Here is a 15,524-nt window from a genome sequence, read left to right as displayed (position 1 = left end):
CTTGAATTGTAAAGCCACTAGTTTATTTTGTTGAAAAAATGATTTTAGGGTAGGCATGTTTAGAATTAAATAGGCACATAGCCAGTTTAAGGTAGCCCGATTAAAGCCCGACACTGATCGATCCGATTACAAATCGTACAATGCCCCCCAAACCTAGGCCCGTTTAAGTAAATGGGCGTTCACGGTACAAGGATTTCTGCCCAATTAGACCCGATAGAGACCGACCAAACCCGACTGATTGACACCCCTAACCCCTAGGACAAGCCCCCATACAACAAACATCGCTTCTACAGGACCAATGGGGGATAGTGGGCATGCCCAAACTTGAACCCACAACCAGCCAACTTGGATGATGATAGATTGAGTGCATTTTCACCATTAGGCTATATTGATTTATTTATGTAGAACAGATTTTTATGAACTTGACTCAGTCTTATCAAGACTAGCCGTGGCCTCACCGTGTTGCTGAAGAGATTCTCTCTCCATCCTTTGGTGGAGCAAAACTCGGTCCATCTCTGTTTTTTCAAACAATGTACTGTGAGTAGACTTGACTCTCAGCCACGGTCTGCTTCGTGAAAAAAAAAATAATAATAATAATGCTGCCGAAAGATTGACCAAGGCCTTTGGTAATGACTTTCCATTCGAACATGACTTGTAAGAAAATTTAAAAAAAGTTTTTTCTTTTTTTTGTAATAAGAAACTGATCAATCTCCGATATAAAAATGTCCATGATTAGTCAGTCTCATCTCAGTTCCATGAGATAATTAGAGACTCGTGTCTCTTGGGTAGTCATTTAGCAGGTCTACCTATTAATTTATTAAGTCTCTGTCCATGTCTCCATCACAATCTCTTAGCTTTAAGATATTCCCACCTATCTCACCACCAATGACTTGAGTCCTCCACAAAAACCAACTTCTCACACACTTCATAGTTATATATATACTTCTTCACCGTGTGTTCTTCTCTTCAAACACAACCAGTTCTTTCTTCTAGCTCAAGAAGAGAAGATGGACAGTATCAAGGGTCAGAAACAACAAACTGGGATCAAATTAGAAAAAACCCAGATTTTGAAGAAGGCCCTTCAGTTCCTGATCTCTCTCTGTGTCTTTTGCTTCCTGTTATCCCACTCTTCTATGATCTCTTTCTTAGACCTTTCATTCAACTTGTACTTCTCTACGTTCTCTGCCCAACTATTCGACTATACTATTGAAAGGAAATACATGTTTCTCCTCTGCAATGGAATCCTTGTCTTCCTAGCCATGAACTCTGGTCTGATCAGTTCTTCTCCACTAGAGACGGCTGGAATTCATATTCATGATGAATTACACAGGAGGAATAGAGATGATCTTCAGGGGGCATCTGAATTGTCAGACAAGAAGGCATCGGTCACAGAGGAGGAAGTTGTATTGGGGAGTTCCAAGAATTCAGAGAGTGCTCTAGTAGTAGGAGGAAGAGGAGGAAATGGGCGATTGATTACAGTGGAAGATCAAAATGGGTATTTGATTGCAGTGGGAAGAGAAAGCAGTTCCGTACCCGCATCAGTGGCAGCAGCTGAAGATGAAGATGAAGATGAAGAAGAAGGAAGTACAGAGGAATTGAACAAAAAATGTGACGATTTTATAAGAAATTTTAAACATAGAATCAAAACCGAAGCTCAGCGGCAACTGGTTGTGGTTTAAAACTCTTACTTGCAACAACAAACCAGTCTCCAAAATATCATATTTCAGATCCCAGAAAATGTTTAGCATTTTTTGTTTCTCACTCTGTTTTTCTTTTTGTTGTTCTTCTTGAATTCTCTTAACCCAACTAAGCTTCCCTAGATTAGCTTTATGGGAGATTTTTTCGTATTTTCTCTTGTGGTTGTGATGAAATGATTAAAATTACATAGAATTGTAGATCAATGATTGTTCTGAGGCTCATATCAATTAAGAACTCTCTTTTTCTACTTCCCAAAAACTAAAAAAAAATCTCTTTTGCAGTTCAAGGGTCGTTTGCTTTATATTATCAATTCCCAAATTAAATGAGCAAGAAGGAATCCAAATGGAGTTGCAGAAACTAGAGTTCATTGATTTAGTGAATAAGATTACTTTTGTTTTGGTACCAATTCCTGGGTAACCTTACATCAGCTGTGGAGCAAATCTGATCTAGCTTGGTTGATTAGTGGGTTGGGGAATTGTAAGATCTTTAGAATTACAGATTAAGAAGCGTAATAGATATATCCTGAGATTAAGACGGTTAACAAATCCCCCCCTCCCCCTCCCCTTCTAGATCAATTTTTTGTGATAGTGAATCAATTTCCATGAAGATAACGAGTAAGAAGATATCGAAAGGGCCAAATTCAATTAGACAAAGACAAGTCCGAACTGATTGAGATGGAGAACCAGTCCAATCTTCAAATTGATTGTTTACCATTCACAAAAGGTTACGACTGGATTCTGAATTGAGTAAATATGTGAGTTTTCTCTCTTCTTTGATTTGCCAATTACCATATCTATTGGAAGCTTCTCTCTAATTACTCGCTTGACTTGGTTCTTCTTCAATATTAGGTCTTGCGGAAGAGGACGAAAGAGAGTATTGAAATATGAGAAAATTAAACGATAAAAAAGATCAAACTTGGTACCTTTTAGCCTTTCAATTGCTCACCTGTCGGCCTGTCCCATCGTTTAGCGATTCCTTCTCTACTGCAGTCGGCAATGAACGATAAGCGATGATCTCCTTCGCAGAATTTCGCGATAAGCTCTCCACAAATTCGTTGTAATTTCCTTGCAATTTCCGCCAAATTCCATTGTAGGTCCACAGACGCCAGCAAAATACCTCAACATTGACTAAGAATTTGAGATTGTGATTGAGAATGATTGAGAGATTCTTCTTCTGTTCCTGTTCCAGTCCCAGTCCCAGTCCCAGTCCCAGTCCCAGTCCACACGTCAAGAGTCTGGTCCCCCACTCCCGCGTCCGACCTTCGTTTTCCTCACAAGTCTGTCGTTCCCATTGAAATCATGGGAATCCCACCAAAATTGAAACCGTATGATAGATGGGATCGATATTTCATTGAGCGATGAAAATGGGTTTTGATTTTCATTCGAATTTCTTCCATGGTTTTGGAATTGATCAATTCCATTGCATGAATTCCTTAGGCTCTAATTTTTTTTTTTTTTTTTTTTTTTGTAGGAAAAAAGAGTGCTCCATAGTAGTGATCATAGCCACAGGACAAACCCTCCACGATAAGGGGGGCTTTTGCAAGATCAATGGGCGATAGTGGAGCATGTCAAGATTCGAATCTACAACCAATCGACTCTAGCGGTGATGGATTGAGGGCATTTTCACCACTAGGCTACCAATTCCATTTGTCTTTTAGGCTCTATTTGGTTGGAAGAAAAATAAAAAATAAAATAAAAATTATCAAACATAAATGAATAAAATGTGTAAATTGTAAATTATATTTAATAATAATATGTTAATTATATTTTTAGTGATATAATAATGTAGGATAATTATTACAAAAATTTGTTTTTAAGGTTAGAAAATTTCACTTCCTTTCCTTTACAATCAAAATAAATCCCTACTTTCTTCTAGTGAGAATACGAATAATTCCAACTACTAAAACAATGAAGGATCGAGTCTTTATTCACCAGGATCACCTCGAGCATCCGAGCTATTATTCTCTATAGTGAGTGCAGTGATGCAGTGACCATCGGATGGCTGGGTGCATCTAGACACATGTACCGAGGTCATCTCGATCATCTGACGCTCATTGCATCACTACACTCACTGCGGAGGATGTTTTTACAGATCACCTCACGATGTGCACTTAAACACATTGATTGAACCCAGGAAGGGTATTTCCATATTTGTGATCATGTTGAACAATGATGTGGTATTTCCACATCATCTTATTTACCCAAAAAAAAAAACAATAGGACGATGTGGCAATGAATGATGAACCTAAAATCCAATTATAAGATCATATCATGAGTTGGGGAAGGAGTGAAGGAAAACTATATACATCAATAAATAAAGCTTTTTTTTTTTCCGGATAGGGGGAAGTTTAGAATATTTTTTCCCCTTGAAAGCTACATGGGCAAGCTAGAACCAATGAAGACCCCCTATTGGTTCAATCGATGGACGATAGAAAAGTCACTTGAGGGGGAGAGGCAGGAAAAAAAAAATCCCAAACTTCTCATTCTTGTTCATTTTCTCAATATAACAAAAATGCAAAGACAGTACACATCGAATTGAGCCACAAGGTTTTTCTTACACTTATGTGGTTTTAAGTCCATAATTTCTTTTTGGGCCTCTCTATCTTTATACCTTGAGGAGACCAATCTTCATGGTTTGAGTTAGGCTCTTCAGCTTCAAATTCAAAAAGTAGGATCAAGTTTTCCTTCATAAACGGTGAATCATTTGGCCGAGGCCTTCGGATAATATCCATAGGATATAGGGAAATAATGGGAATGACATATTATTGATCATTGGTAAATGGAAGATAGATAGACAACGATTGATGTCTATACAGTTCCTTCACCACATGGAAAGCTTTCTCTGATAAAATATGTTCCATAGAAAACACTACTTTGCTACTTTGCAACTCCACATCAATGGACTGCCCCCCCCCCGGCAGGCAGGAAAATAAGCCAAAATGGACGAGAAGCTCTGGTCATGAGACTCATGACTTCCTTGAGAATACCAACTCCATCTGCAAGTGAAAACCAAGCAGTGAATCCTATGCTTGTGTTTTCTAACCCCCTCACAAAAAAAGTTCTAAAATTGTGTTTGATATGTATTTTGGAATAGAATTCGAGTCAAGAATGCAATCTGAAGCCCAATTTTTTCGTTATTTCCTTATTTCAAAATATATTCCACACCCAAATCTATTATGAGAATGCATACCAAACACAACCTAAGGTTGGTTGTTTTCAGTATGCATTCTTGGAATATCCCAAAAAAATCACTTTAGGGGGAGAGGCAGGAAACATTCTCCCTTTTTTTTTTGTTTTTATTTTCACAAGACAAGCAAATATCCCAAACTTCTCGTTCTTCATTTTCTCAATATAATAAAAACGCATAGACTAGTACACATCGAACTGAGCCACAAGGTTTCTCTTACACTTATGTGGTTATAACTCCATAATTTCTTTTTTGGCTCTCTATCTCTATACCTTGGAGGGGACCAATGTTCATGGTTAGATCTAGGCTCTTCAGCTTCAAATTCAATAAAATAGGATCAAGTTTTCCTTCACAAACGGTGAATGGTGAATCATTTGGCCAAGGTCTTCGGATAGTGTCCATAGGACATAGAGAAATAATGGGAATGATATATTATTGATCATTGGTAAATGGAAGATAGACAATGATTGATGGCTATACAGTTCCTTCACCACATGGAAAGCTTTCTCTAATAAAATATGTTCCATAGAAAACACTACTTTGCAACTCCACATCAATGGACAATGATGTGTGCAGGGGTCCCCCCCCCCCCCCTTCCGTGCGGGAAAATGAGCCAAAATGGATGAGGAGCTCTGGTCATGAGACTCATGACTTCCTTGAGAATACCAACTCCATCTGCAAGTGAAAACCAGGTAGTGAGTTCTAAGCTTGTGTTTTCTAACCTCCTCACAAAAAAAGTTCTAAAACTTGTGTTTGATATGTATTTTGGAATAGATTTTGGGTCAAGAATACAATCTGAAGCCCAATTTTTCTCCATTTCCTTATTTCAAGATATGTTCAATACCCGAATCTATTATAAGAATGCACACCAATAACCTAAGGGTTTTTTCCTCATGAATTCTTAGAATAGATTCTATGTGTAAATTGCTTTATGAAGTCTGGGTTTTCTTTATTTTCTCGCTATAGAATGCGTTATAGACTCAAAATCTATGCCAAAAATACATACCAAATACAGTCTAAGATTTTCTCTGCAGTCCTCTGCATGTGAAAACAACTATTAGTGAGTGAAAAAAAAAATTAGAGAAGGAGTATCGGTATCCTAAGAGGTATGGCAGTGGGGAAAGATACATCAAGAGGGTTTGCTACACGAGCAACATTTATAAAAAAAATCACATAGTCACATGTATGGGCTTCAGTTGGGCTGGGCAGGCTAGACAAGTGGTAGCAGCAACAATGAGGTTATAAGCCCAACCCCTTTGGGTTGAGATTGCATTTCTGGACTCCCCAACCCAACCTTGGGTTTGAGATTGCATATGTTGGAGCCCAACCCAAGCCAGATTAGGACTTGGGTTTCTTGGGTTGGGTTCTATGAAGTGGGTTAAGGGAATAAAAAAAAGAAGATGAAAAGGTCGAAAAGGTTGTCGGTTTTACCTTTTGATACGTGTCATGTTTCGAATGTTGCAAGAGAATAATTACTCTCCAGGATACAAGAGAGGATCAGGATTCAGGACTCAAGGTAGATTGGAAGGTAAATTGGATTCGCTGCTCATACGATTATCTGATCATCCATATTCCAATTTGATAACACACATGTGAGTCTGAATTCATCTCAATCATGTTTCGACATTGTGGCTCATTATCTTCATGGATGTTACTGGTTGCCTTATTTTACTTCAAATGCCTCAAATGAAGGAAGTTGCAGATTTTCGAAGGAAATTGGGTATGATAGATAACGAATGATGATACTGTTTATTATGGATTTCATCACCATAAAAGGAAAAATCGATATGATCATAAAATGGGACAGGTATTAAATGCTCATTTATACGCTCAAGTATTCGTACAAACAGCGGATCCATTCCCTGCACTACGGAGGAGGTGACTCACTCTTTCTAATTTCGGATTCTCCACCGACCATCCCGATTCCCCGGTCGATCCACCTTTTGTTTTTTGGGCTCCCTTTTTTCTCTTAGAACTCAGAAGCGGTGTTGAATTGAATTCATACTAAAGGCAAACCCAAAAATCTCCCCTGTATGACTTCCATTCTTCCTTTTTCTTCTTTCCTCCTCCTGTGAGTAATTACTAATTACAACTTATTTCCTGTTTCTGTTTTGATATTGATTCATCTTTCATCCTATTAATTTTGTTTCTTCCTTTATTTTCTGAGTAAATCAGTTTTGATAAATATATTCATTTCATGTTCTTTGTAGATGTGCAGGATCTGAAGCCTTTATCCTTTTAAAATTTTGATTCCAGCTTTCGTATTTGCAAGTCTTCATCAATTCTGATGAAGGGTTCCTTCACTTACCTAAGTTCAGAGATAAGTTGTTCTATCTCAGCCCTGATCTGGAAAGGAATTTCAACGAACATTACCTAGGCATTCTGATAGAAATTTGATTTCTGGTAAATCTTCAAATGGCCAATTCTGATGGGAAAAAACAGTCTTTGCTTGTGGGTTTATTAGATCCTTCCCCTGAACCCAATCGAAAGCAAACTACAAAGAAAGGGAGATTTCGCCGCTGTACAAGTGCTCCACCACTAGACTTTCCTCAATCAGAGAAGAATGGTGGAGGAGGTTCTCTTCCACGATCCCAATTCATCTTAGGGGATTTACATCCTAGTTTTGTTCAGGTAGCCTCGTTATTGACCATCTACCTTGGTGTAGGTGCCATCTGCTTCTTCCTCGTCAGGAATCAGATTGGAGGAGAGAAAACAAATGGGGTTCTGGATGCTGTGTATTTCTGTATTGTAACGATGACCACAGTTGGATATGGAGACCTTGTCCCAAATACCAAACTCACTAAATTACTTGCCTGTGCATTTGTCTTTTCAGGCATGGCTCTTATTGGGTTAATCCTCAGTAAGGCAGCAGATTATCTTGTAGAAAAACAAGAAATACTGTTGGTTAAGACCTTACATATGCATCACAATGTTGGAGCAAGTGAGATTGTCAAAGAGCTTCAAACCAACAAACTGAAATACAAGTTTGTTGTGATTCTGATTGTTCTTTTACTGCTAATATTAGTTGGGACAATATTTTTATATAGAGTTGAAAAATTGGATCTTGTTGATGCCTTCTACTGTGTTTGTTCCACTATCACAACTTTAGGATATGGTGATAAGAGCTTCTCAACTGAAACAGGGCGTGTCTTTGCTGTGTTTTGGATACTAACAAGTACTATTTGCTTAGCTCAGTTCTTCCTATGCTTAGCTGAGCTTAATACTGAAAGAAGACAACATGTTCTGGTTGATTGGGTTATTAACCGGAGAACGACATCCACAGATCTTGAGGCAGCTGATCTTGACCATGATGGGGTTGTGAGGTAAGTAAGTTGAGCTTGCATCTTAAGAATTAAATAAGAGACTCTAAATGATGGGTTATGGTGCAACGGTAAGGTTGCTCTATTGTGACTTGGTAGCCGTGGGTTCAAGGTAGGAAACAACCTCTCTACAAAGTGGGTGTAAGGCTGCATACATTATGAACCTCTCTAGACCCTGCAGTTGCAGGAGCCTCATGCTAGGTATGCCCTTTTTACTCTGAAAGGCGCCCCTATCAAGGTTATTAAACTCAGAATTGGGATCTGGATCTGGAGCAGGTACAGCTGATTCTAATTTTGGCATTAGTTTGGATTTGGCTTTCAGAATCAGCCTGAACCCTGGGAACTCAGCAAGGATAGGCCGGAATTGGGATATTACGCTTGGCTGATCCACTGACTCCGATCCAATCTATCATATTCTGATTCTTGAAACTCTACATCTATAGGCGTATTTAAAATATGTAACTTTCTTTTGATTGTTTCTTGTATTTTTTCCAGAAGTTGTAAGTTGGCCATTTCATGCTGGGTTTCTAGGGCTCAGGCTGATGTTGATTCATGTTGAATCAGAATCGACTAGACCAATCTAGATCTTGATTCCAAGTTTAGTTGCCTTGTTATAGCCATGGTTTAAATTGTTTAGAACACAAAAAAGCATGTTGAAATCATCAATCTTGGAGCTACATAGTGCTGCTTCCTAATGATTTCAGTTCATTGATGGTTTCCTATAGAGCTCGGGACAAGCCTAAAATAACCTAGAAGAAGTAGTGATGAAAGACATGCATAGTTTAGGTCTTAACTCAAGTATAATCTCAAATAGCGGACCTGATCTAGGTGGGATATTATTGAGTTGTTGCGGGTGTTCTTTTCTTTTTACTATTATTTTTAATATTTTATCTTTGATCGGATCTATTTTTCCAGCAGTTTTAAGTTGGCCATTTCATGCTGGGTTTCTATGGTTCAGGCTGATGTTGATTCATGTTGAATCAGAATCGACTAGACCAATCTAGATCTCGATTCCAAGTTTAGTTGCCTTGTTATAGCCTTGGTTTAAATTGTTTAGAACACAAAAAAGCATGTTGAAATCATCAATCTAGGAGCTACATAGGGCTGCTTCCTAATGATTTCAGTTCATTAATGGTTTCCAATAGAGCTCGGGACAAGTCTAAAATAATATAGAAAAAGTAGTGATGAAAGACATGCATAGTTTAGGTCTTAACTCAAGTATAATCTCAAATAGCGGACCGAACTAGGTGGGATATTATTGAGTTGTTGCGGGTGTTCTTTTCTTTTTACTATTATTTTTTATTTTTTATCTTTGATCGGATCTATGTAATTACCCCATTTAGTTTGCATAAGGCTGAATTCTTTGTTGTTTCTCTGTTGTTCATGTCTTCGTTTGTCTCTTAACAGAGCCGCTGAGTTCGTCATATATAAGCTCAAAGAGATGGGAAAGATCAAAGAAGAAGATATAGCTCTTGTAATGGAGGAGTTTGAGGATCTTGATGTTGATCAGTCTGGGACATTGTCTGTATCGGATTTAATGCTTGCCCAATCATCTCAAACAGGTAGTTGATTTGCACTTTCTTGGAGTGGTTTAGGATCCACTGCTGTAAATATTAACTCTGTTTCTTCTACCTGTATAAATGTGCTTATTTGAGAAATAGGCATTTTCTTCCTCACCTTTTTTTCTTTTTTCTTTTTGACATCGCCCGCTAGCGATTTCTGATCGATTCCGTTCAATTTGAATTGGAATCAGCCGAATCTGGACCTCAATTCCGCTCTTTAAAACCTTCAGAAGAAAATGTTTCCATGGGAGGAAAAACAAAGAATAAACTTGGAGAGAGAATGATTGCTTTACCTAGGCCTTCCAATGCATTATTTCTGCTAAGGGTGTCACTCGATTGGGCCAGGCTGGTCTCAGTTGGGTCTGGCATTGTCAGGCGGGTCTGTATCCTTGCATTATAACCTATCTATTTAAGGAATGAGTTAATCTTAGTCAGGTTTTGGGTTTCAACTAATCGGATTAGTTGGGTCTTAACCAGACTAATGCATCATTAATTGTCTGAGATTGAAAAAAATCTAATATATTTATTAAATCATCCAACAGTTTAGAAAAGACTTTGCATTTAATTACATTCAATAATTGAAATATATATATATATATATATATCAATATATACTATATACCTTATTAATCCTTTTTTTTCTTTCTTTTCGTCACACTCCATAATTATCAAACCAGATTTGAAAAATAGAAAGACTTTTCTTATGGGAAAAATGATATTTGCTGCCTTCTCAATCCTCCTACACCTGCTTTCATTAGTATACAGTACAAGAAGAAAGTTTTCAGCGACATAAAGTGAGATTGAATAATTCATCCAAGATGATTTGCCATTATAATCGAAGGTACAAAGTTTTTTGTCAAAAAGGAGCCAACCAGCCACTGTGCCATAGACACATGGGGTCACAATGACCACTATGCCTCTCTTGTGGCATGTACCTTTGTGTTTTAATGTAGGAATCGTTCATAATTGAAATAGTGGGATCGTGAATGTGATCATTAATTTGCTCCCTTAGCTACGAAGGTCAAAAATTTGATTTCGTTTTTCAGACCAAATAATAAGGTCAAATCTTGTGGATTAGAAGGTTTCCTCTATAATAATAGTCCTATGCTAATATTCTGCATAACACTTCGTCGACTTTTTCTAAGGCCAGCATGCTAGGGATCAAGATATCACTCACAATATTGATACATTTACTCTGCCAAAAAAGGGTAAGATTTAAGCACAATCTTTATTGTATGGCCACCTATAGTTTTAAATTGGTATCAATATCTATCAATCTCGATCAATATCAATATTGATATGTGTTGGTCATACTAGATGGTTTTACCTCACTTTTATTTATTTTTAGACTAATTTGTCTTTACTAAAAACCTTTCATTGATATGAGATCAATTAAGTATCAATAACGATCGAGGCTTAAGCCAATATTAATACAGATTGACTGATATGACGATTCCAATACTAATATTTGAAACCATGGTTACACTAGCAAACTTCAACTTTATGATATATTAAATGATGATCACAATCATATTCATTGAGTAATATCATTATAGAGTATTGAATATCGATTAATGTCGGTGATGGTCCCACGGAACTTTTATATGAATGAAGAAATCATTGAACATTTGAAATGTCGCTCTCTCTCTCTCTCTTTCCTCCCAACTCCCACCCCACCCAAAGGCCAAAAGTTCAATGATTTTTTCCACATAAACGACATACAAGGACCAAGGTAACGTCCTATCTTAAGACTTCCTTCCTAATTTTTCCATTTTCTATTTTTTTAGTCACATATTCCTCTCAATGTATTTCAACGGCTATGAATAGTATTACAGATGTCCTTACAAAGAAGACTCTTAACTATCATGTGATGGTTTACCATCCCATGGTTTTATGATCTTTGCTAGACTAAAACCATTGACTGCACACATATTTATTGGGGTAAATTCTTTATTTACCAAATAATAATAGTAATACTGACCCCCACTGTCCGTCTTGTTGACCTTGACCTCATCAACTCTTTTTTTTTTTTTTTTTTTTTTGTCATATGTATGAGATTATTATGTATGGATATATTCTATTTGTTTTTGGTAAAATAATTAAATATTTTATATAATTAAATATTTTATATTTATATATATAAGGTTTGGTCGGGTTGCGTTGATCTCAACTTGAGCCCTCAGCCCAAGCCTAGCTTAGCCACCCCACACCGAGTTTCAAAATCTCAATCCTAGCTCAATCCAAGCCTTGCTGAGATAATCTTCCACCCCTACCTCCGACCTATGATTATATTGGATATTTGAGCTCATATGAAAATATCATTATAAAGTTTTTCCTTTATTAGGTGAAGAAAATTCTACTCACCACTATGGTGACTTGATTTTATATTGAACTCTCATGTTATGATAAACTCTTCCTCCTTTACATGATCTAATAAATATACCTTTTCTTAGCTAGTCCAATCAAAATAATCAAGGGAAAATTACTTGATTACCCACTTACGGATTTCCTTTTACAAAATTACCCACCAAAAATTTCAGTTAACAAAAATACCCAAAATTAGGTTTTCCTTTACAAAATTACCAACTTAAAGTTTAAGTTAATAAAAATACTCAAAATTGAGTTTGGATTTACAAAACTACCCACTCAAAGTTTCAGTAATAAAAAAAAAAACATGATTATATGTGGAGGATGAATACTCACTATTTTGGGTAGTTTTGTAAACCCAAACCTGATTTTGGGTATTTTTGTTAATCAAAACTTTTTGTGGGTAATTTTGTAAAGAAAACCCAAAAATGGGTAATTATGTAATTTTCCCAATAATCAATGATAGAGGTGATGGGACTCCAATAAACTTGACTTATTGGAATTCTTAATATTCCATCCTTTGGATATGCATATCGTGAACCATCGATAATTTTTAATATAAGAGAAGGAAAGCTTTTGTCAATGATAATTGGGTCACAGAATCATAATCCACACGATGTTTTAGGAATCAGTATCGTATCAGTCGTATTAGTTAATTTGTATCAATATCAAGTATCACCAACAATAAAAATAGCAATATTGATATTGATACCTAACCAATACAGATAAGTCGATACATATGAATATGTAATTTTCTTTATTAAAAAAAACTATTTTAGTCTAAAATGATATATATATATTTTTTAAATAAATCGATACCATGAACTAAATCCATGGTCACATCAGCACCAAATGAAATGATGAATTCGAAATAGTTCAAAACAAAAGAAAGAAAACGAAAGTTTAATTGGGATTTGGGACTGAGCTGCCATTAACATCATCTGAGAATTATTAATTCTTCCCAAAATTTACATCTCATGTCCTTTCAATTCTTAGAATACTCAGAACCCCCTACAAAAATCCTCAGAATACGAGAAAACACTAAAATAAAGAGAACGAGAAAGAGAAGAGAAACAGGGTTTGTATCTACTCATCTGAAGATCTGAAACTCTCAGATTTTCAAAACCCATTTGTTTCCTTCACTCAGATTTCGAGGGCTCTTCCTCCACCTGACCCGGTTGTCCTGCAACGTAATCTAAGATCCCTTCTCCAGGTTTCTCCCCTGAAGATTCAGCTTCCACCGGAGATACCCGGCCAATGAGGACGGCGGCGGCCAGAAACATAGCTGTAGAGAGGAAGAGTGGCCAAAAGTACGCAAGCACGTTAACGAACCTGGGCGCCAACAGGACCAGTGAAAGGAGAAAACCTGAAACAATGGTTCCGAAGATGAGGTGATTCTTAAATTTCAGAAGCTTTTCTGGGATCGCCATGCTTGATCTATAGACCTCTGCTTTACTGTTCCAGAATCTCCAGATGGGTCTCCTAGCCCTGCTACGGCTTTAGGGCATACTCAAATCACAGAGACAGAACAAGAGAGAGAGAGAGAGAGAGATTATTGGAGTTTGTCCCCTCTCTGCAAAGATTCTCTGGGACGGAAGGTGTTTGTTTTTGGATTTCTTCACAGGTTTCAGACTTTCAGTACTGTGAAATTATTCTATGAATGTGCCTTCCTTTTCATCCTTTCATTTTAAAACAACTCAATTAATCTCTTCTCATGTGACTTGCTACCATGTCTTACCCAAACTAACCTCGTTTTCTTCCCGTTGTTTCCACATTTCTCTTTGCTTAATTGTCTATTTACGAAAAAGGCCCTTTATGGAACATCTGAGCTGCCCTTGTCAGGAAATAGTGAAGTAAAATCAAAATAGGAATAGAGGGCACATCATGAGATAGTTTTGTACATAAGGTGTAGAGTGGTCATTTTCCATATTAGGAGAGAAATAAAGGTTAGGTAATTCTATATTTGGCTCGAAGAACCTTTTTCAAATCCCATCAACATATCATATGAAGAGTTACGAAACGGTTTCATTTACAAGGGGTAGAGAAGTCATTTCAAGTGACGACAGAGACAAAAAGATGGTGCTAGCTAGTTTTCATTCTACGATTGGCTCATAGAATCTTTTTTCAATCAAAATATCACATGATTCATCCGCCCACCCGCACAAGGAATTCTAAGAAAAAAGCGATAGCATGCTATCATATTAGCCCAAAATTTTATTCAACTATTGTGATTTGAAAGTTAAATCCCATAGATTAAGAGATTCTCACTTCACGATAGGTAAGGAAAACTTGATTCGAACAAACATAAAACCCAAGACTGAAATAATCCCTTGAAATCAGTAGTGGAGGGAGCAAGGGCATAATTGTCATTAAATGGAAAGTCGATGAGATTCTTATCCCCCTTCATCTGACTTGTCGGCTTAGTGTCATTAAGTGGGGATCATCTGGTAATGGCATCATAAACTAGTAGGAAAGAAATATATATATATATATATATATATATTTATTAATTGGAGAAGTGGGCAAAAGGTATATAGAATTGGAATAATGCTTTCTTACTTGGCGTTATTAAGAACCAGCATTTTTAATGGTATGAGTTTCTTCCCTTTCTTTTACTTTTTATCCCTTTTTCTCTTTAGCCTTCTCTTTCTAAGCCTCAATGTCTTGTATGGATTAAAAGATTAGGAAACGTATATGTTCTTTCCTCTTTTTGGGCTATGTTTTAGTGCTTATTATTAATTGATATTTGCAGATGGATTAGGAATGGACCAAGTATGCTATGGTGGTGTGTATATAAATATATACATTGATCTTGGCCCTCTTTTATTTTTTATTTTAACATTTCTTTCATCTTTTTTCATTTATTTCATTCTTGTGAAATGATGCATAAGACTAACTTCATAAAAATGGTTCTATATCTTAATATGAATATATAGTATTAGAAGAGATTTATCTGACAAATAAATGATAATGTGGACAACATATCCACAAAATATAAGTTCCAACAAAAACGTCATCAAAAGCCTTCCTTGAAAGTTTCAACAGTATACAATTAGAGCTGCTTGGCTTGATGACAATGGGTAGAAAACCCGATTGATTAAAATCCGAAATTAGACTGATTTGCGAATGGTTGCAGTTGAGTAGTCAAAGGAGATGATGTGGTGGAACATTGATAGAGTTTGATCCTACAAGAGGATGGTAAAGTTTTGGAATGTCTAACCATGTCAAAAGAGTCCATTCTGCTTAAGGCAGAAAAGATTTTGAGAAGTGCTTGAAACTTACTCTAAGGCTGTGTTTAGTAGCCAAGAGAAGAATATAAAAGAAAAGGAAAGGAAAAAGAATCTATAAATAGAATTAAAGAAAACCATACAAAAGAAATGAAATGGTGAGA

General features: G+C 36.6%; 2 protein-coding genes across 7 annotated transcripts; both read left to right on the top strand.

The window, feature by feature from the left end:
• The first annotated feature begins 827 nt into the window (after positions 1-827).
• Positions 828-1,919, top strand: LOC122094192. The gene has a single exon (XM_042664918.1). It carries the CDS (start codon positions 1,008-1,010, stop codon positions 1,677-1,679), a length of 672 nt encoding a protein of 223 aa, XP_042520852.1. The 5' UTR covers positions 828-1,007; the 3' UTR covers positions 1,680-1,919.
• A 4,773-nt stretch (positions 1,920-6,692) lies between these two features.
• LOC122092763 (two-pore potassium channel 1-like) lies at positions 6,693-10,305 on the top strand. 6 transcript variants are annotated; one of them, XM_042663045.1, is made up of 4 exons: positions 6,693-6,915; positions 7,103-8,207; positions 9,612-9,766; positions 9,958-10,305. In XM_042663045.1, the coding sequence occupies exons 2-4, from the start codon at positions 7,300-7,302 to the stop codon at positions 10,164-10,166; spliced, it is 1,272 nt and encodes a 423-aa protein (XP_042518979.1). In that variant the 5' UTR covers positions 6,693-6,915; positions 7,103-7,299; the 3' UTR covers positions 10,167-10,305. The 6 variants fall into 6 exon arrangements, with proteins under 6 accessions (XP_042518979.1, XP_042518977.1, XP_042518976.1 ...); XM_042663043.1 differs by having other exon boundaries at positions 7,095-8,207; XM_042663042.1 differs by having other exon boundaries at positions 6,693-6,955.
• The last annotated feature ends 5,219 nt before the right edge of the window (positions 10,306-15,524 follow it).

This window comes from Macadamia integrifolia, chromosome 11 (genome assembly GCF_013358625.1).
Source record: "Macadamia integrifolia cultivar HAES 741 chromosome 11, SCU_Mint_v3, whole genome shotgun sequence".
Lineage (NCBI taxonomy): Eukaryota > Viridiplantae > Streptophyta > Magnoliopsida > Proteales > Proteaceae > Macadamia > Macadamia integrifolia.
Note: the sequence above shows the minus strand (reverse complement) of the source record. Positions and strands in the feature narration are given on the sequence as shown.

Bases quoted from the DNA above. Each gene is read 5' to 3' on its own strand.
- LOC122094192 (XM_042664918.1), top strand. From the start codon at position 1,008: ATGGACAGTATCAAGGGTCAGAAACAACAAACTGGGATCAAATTAGAA.
- LOC122092763 (XM_042663045.1), top strand. From the start codon at position 7,300: ATGGCCAATTCTGATGGGAAAAAACAGTCTTTGCTTGTGGGTTTATTA. The intron at 8,208-9,611 runs GTAAGTAAGTTG...GTCTCTTAACAG, and splicing joins GACCATGATGGGGTTGTGAG to AGCCGCTGAGTTCGTCATAT. The intron at 9,767-9,957 runs GTAGTTGATTTG...AATTGGAATCAG, and splicing joins TGCCCAATCATCTCAAACAG to CCGAATCTGGACCTCAATTC.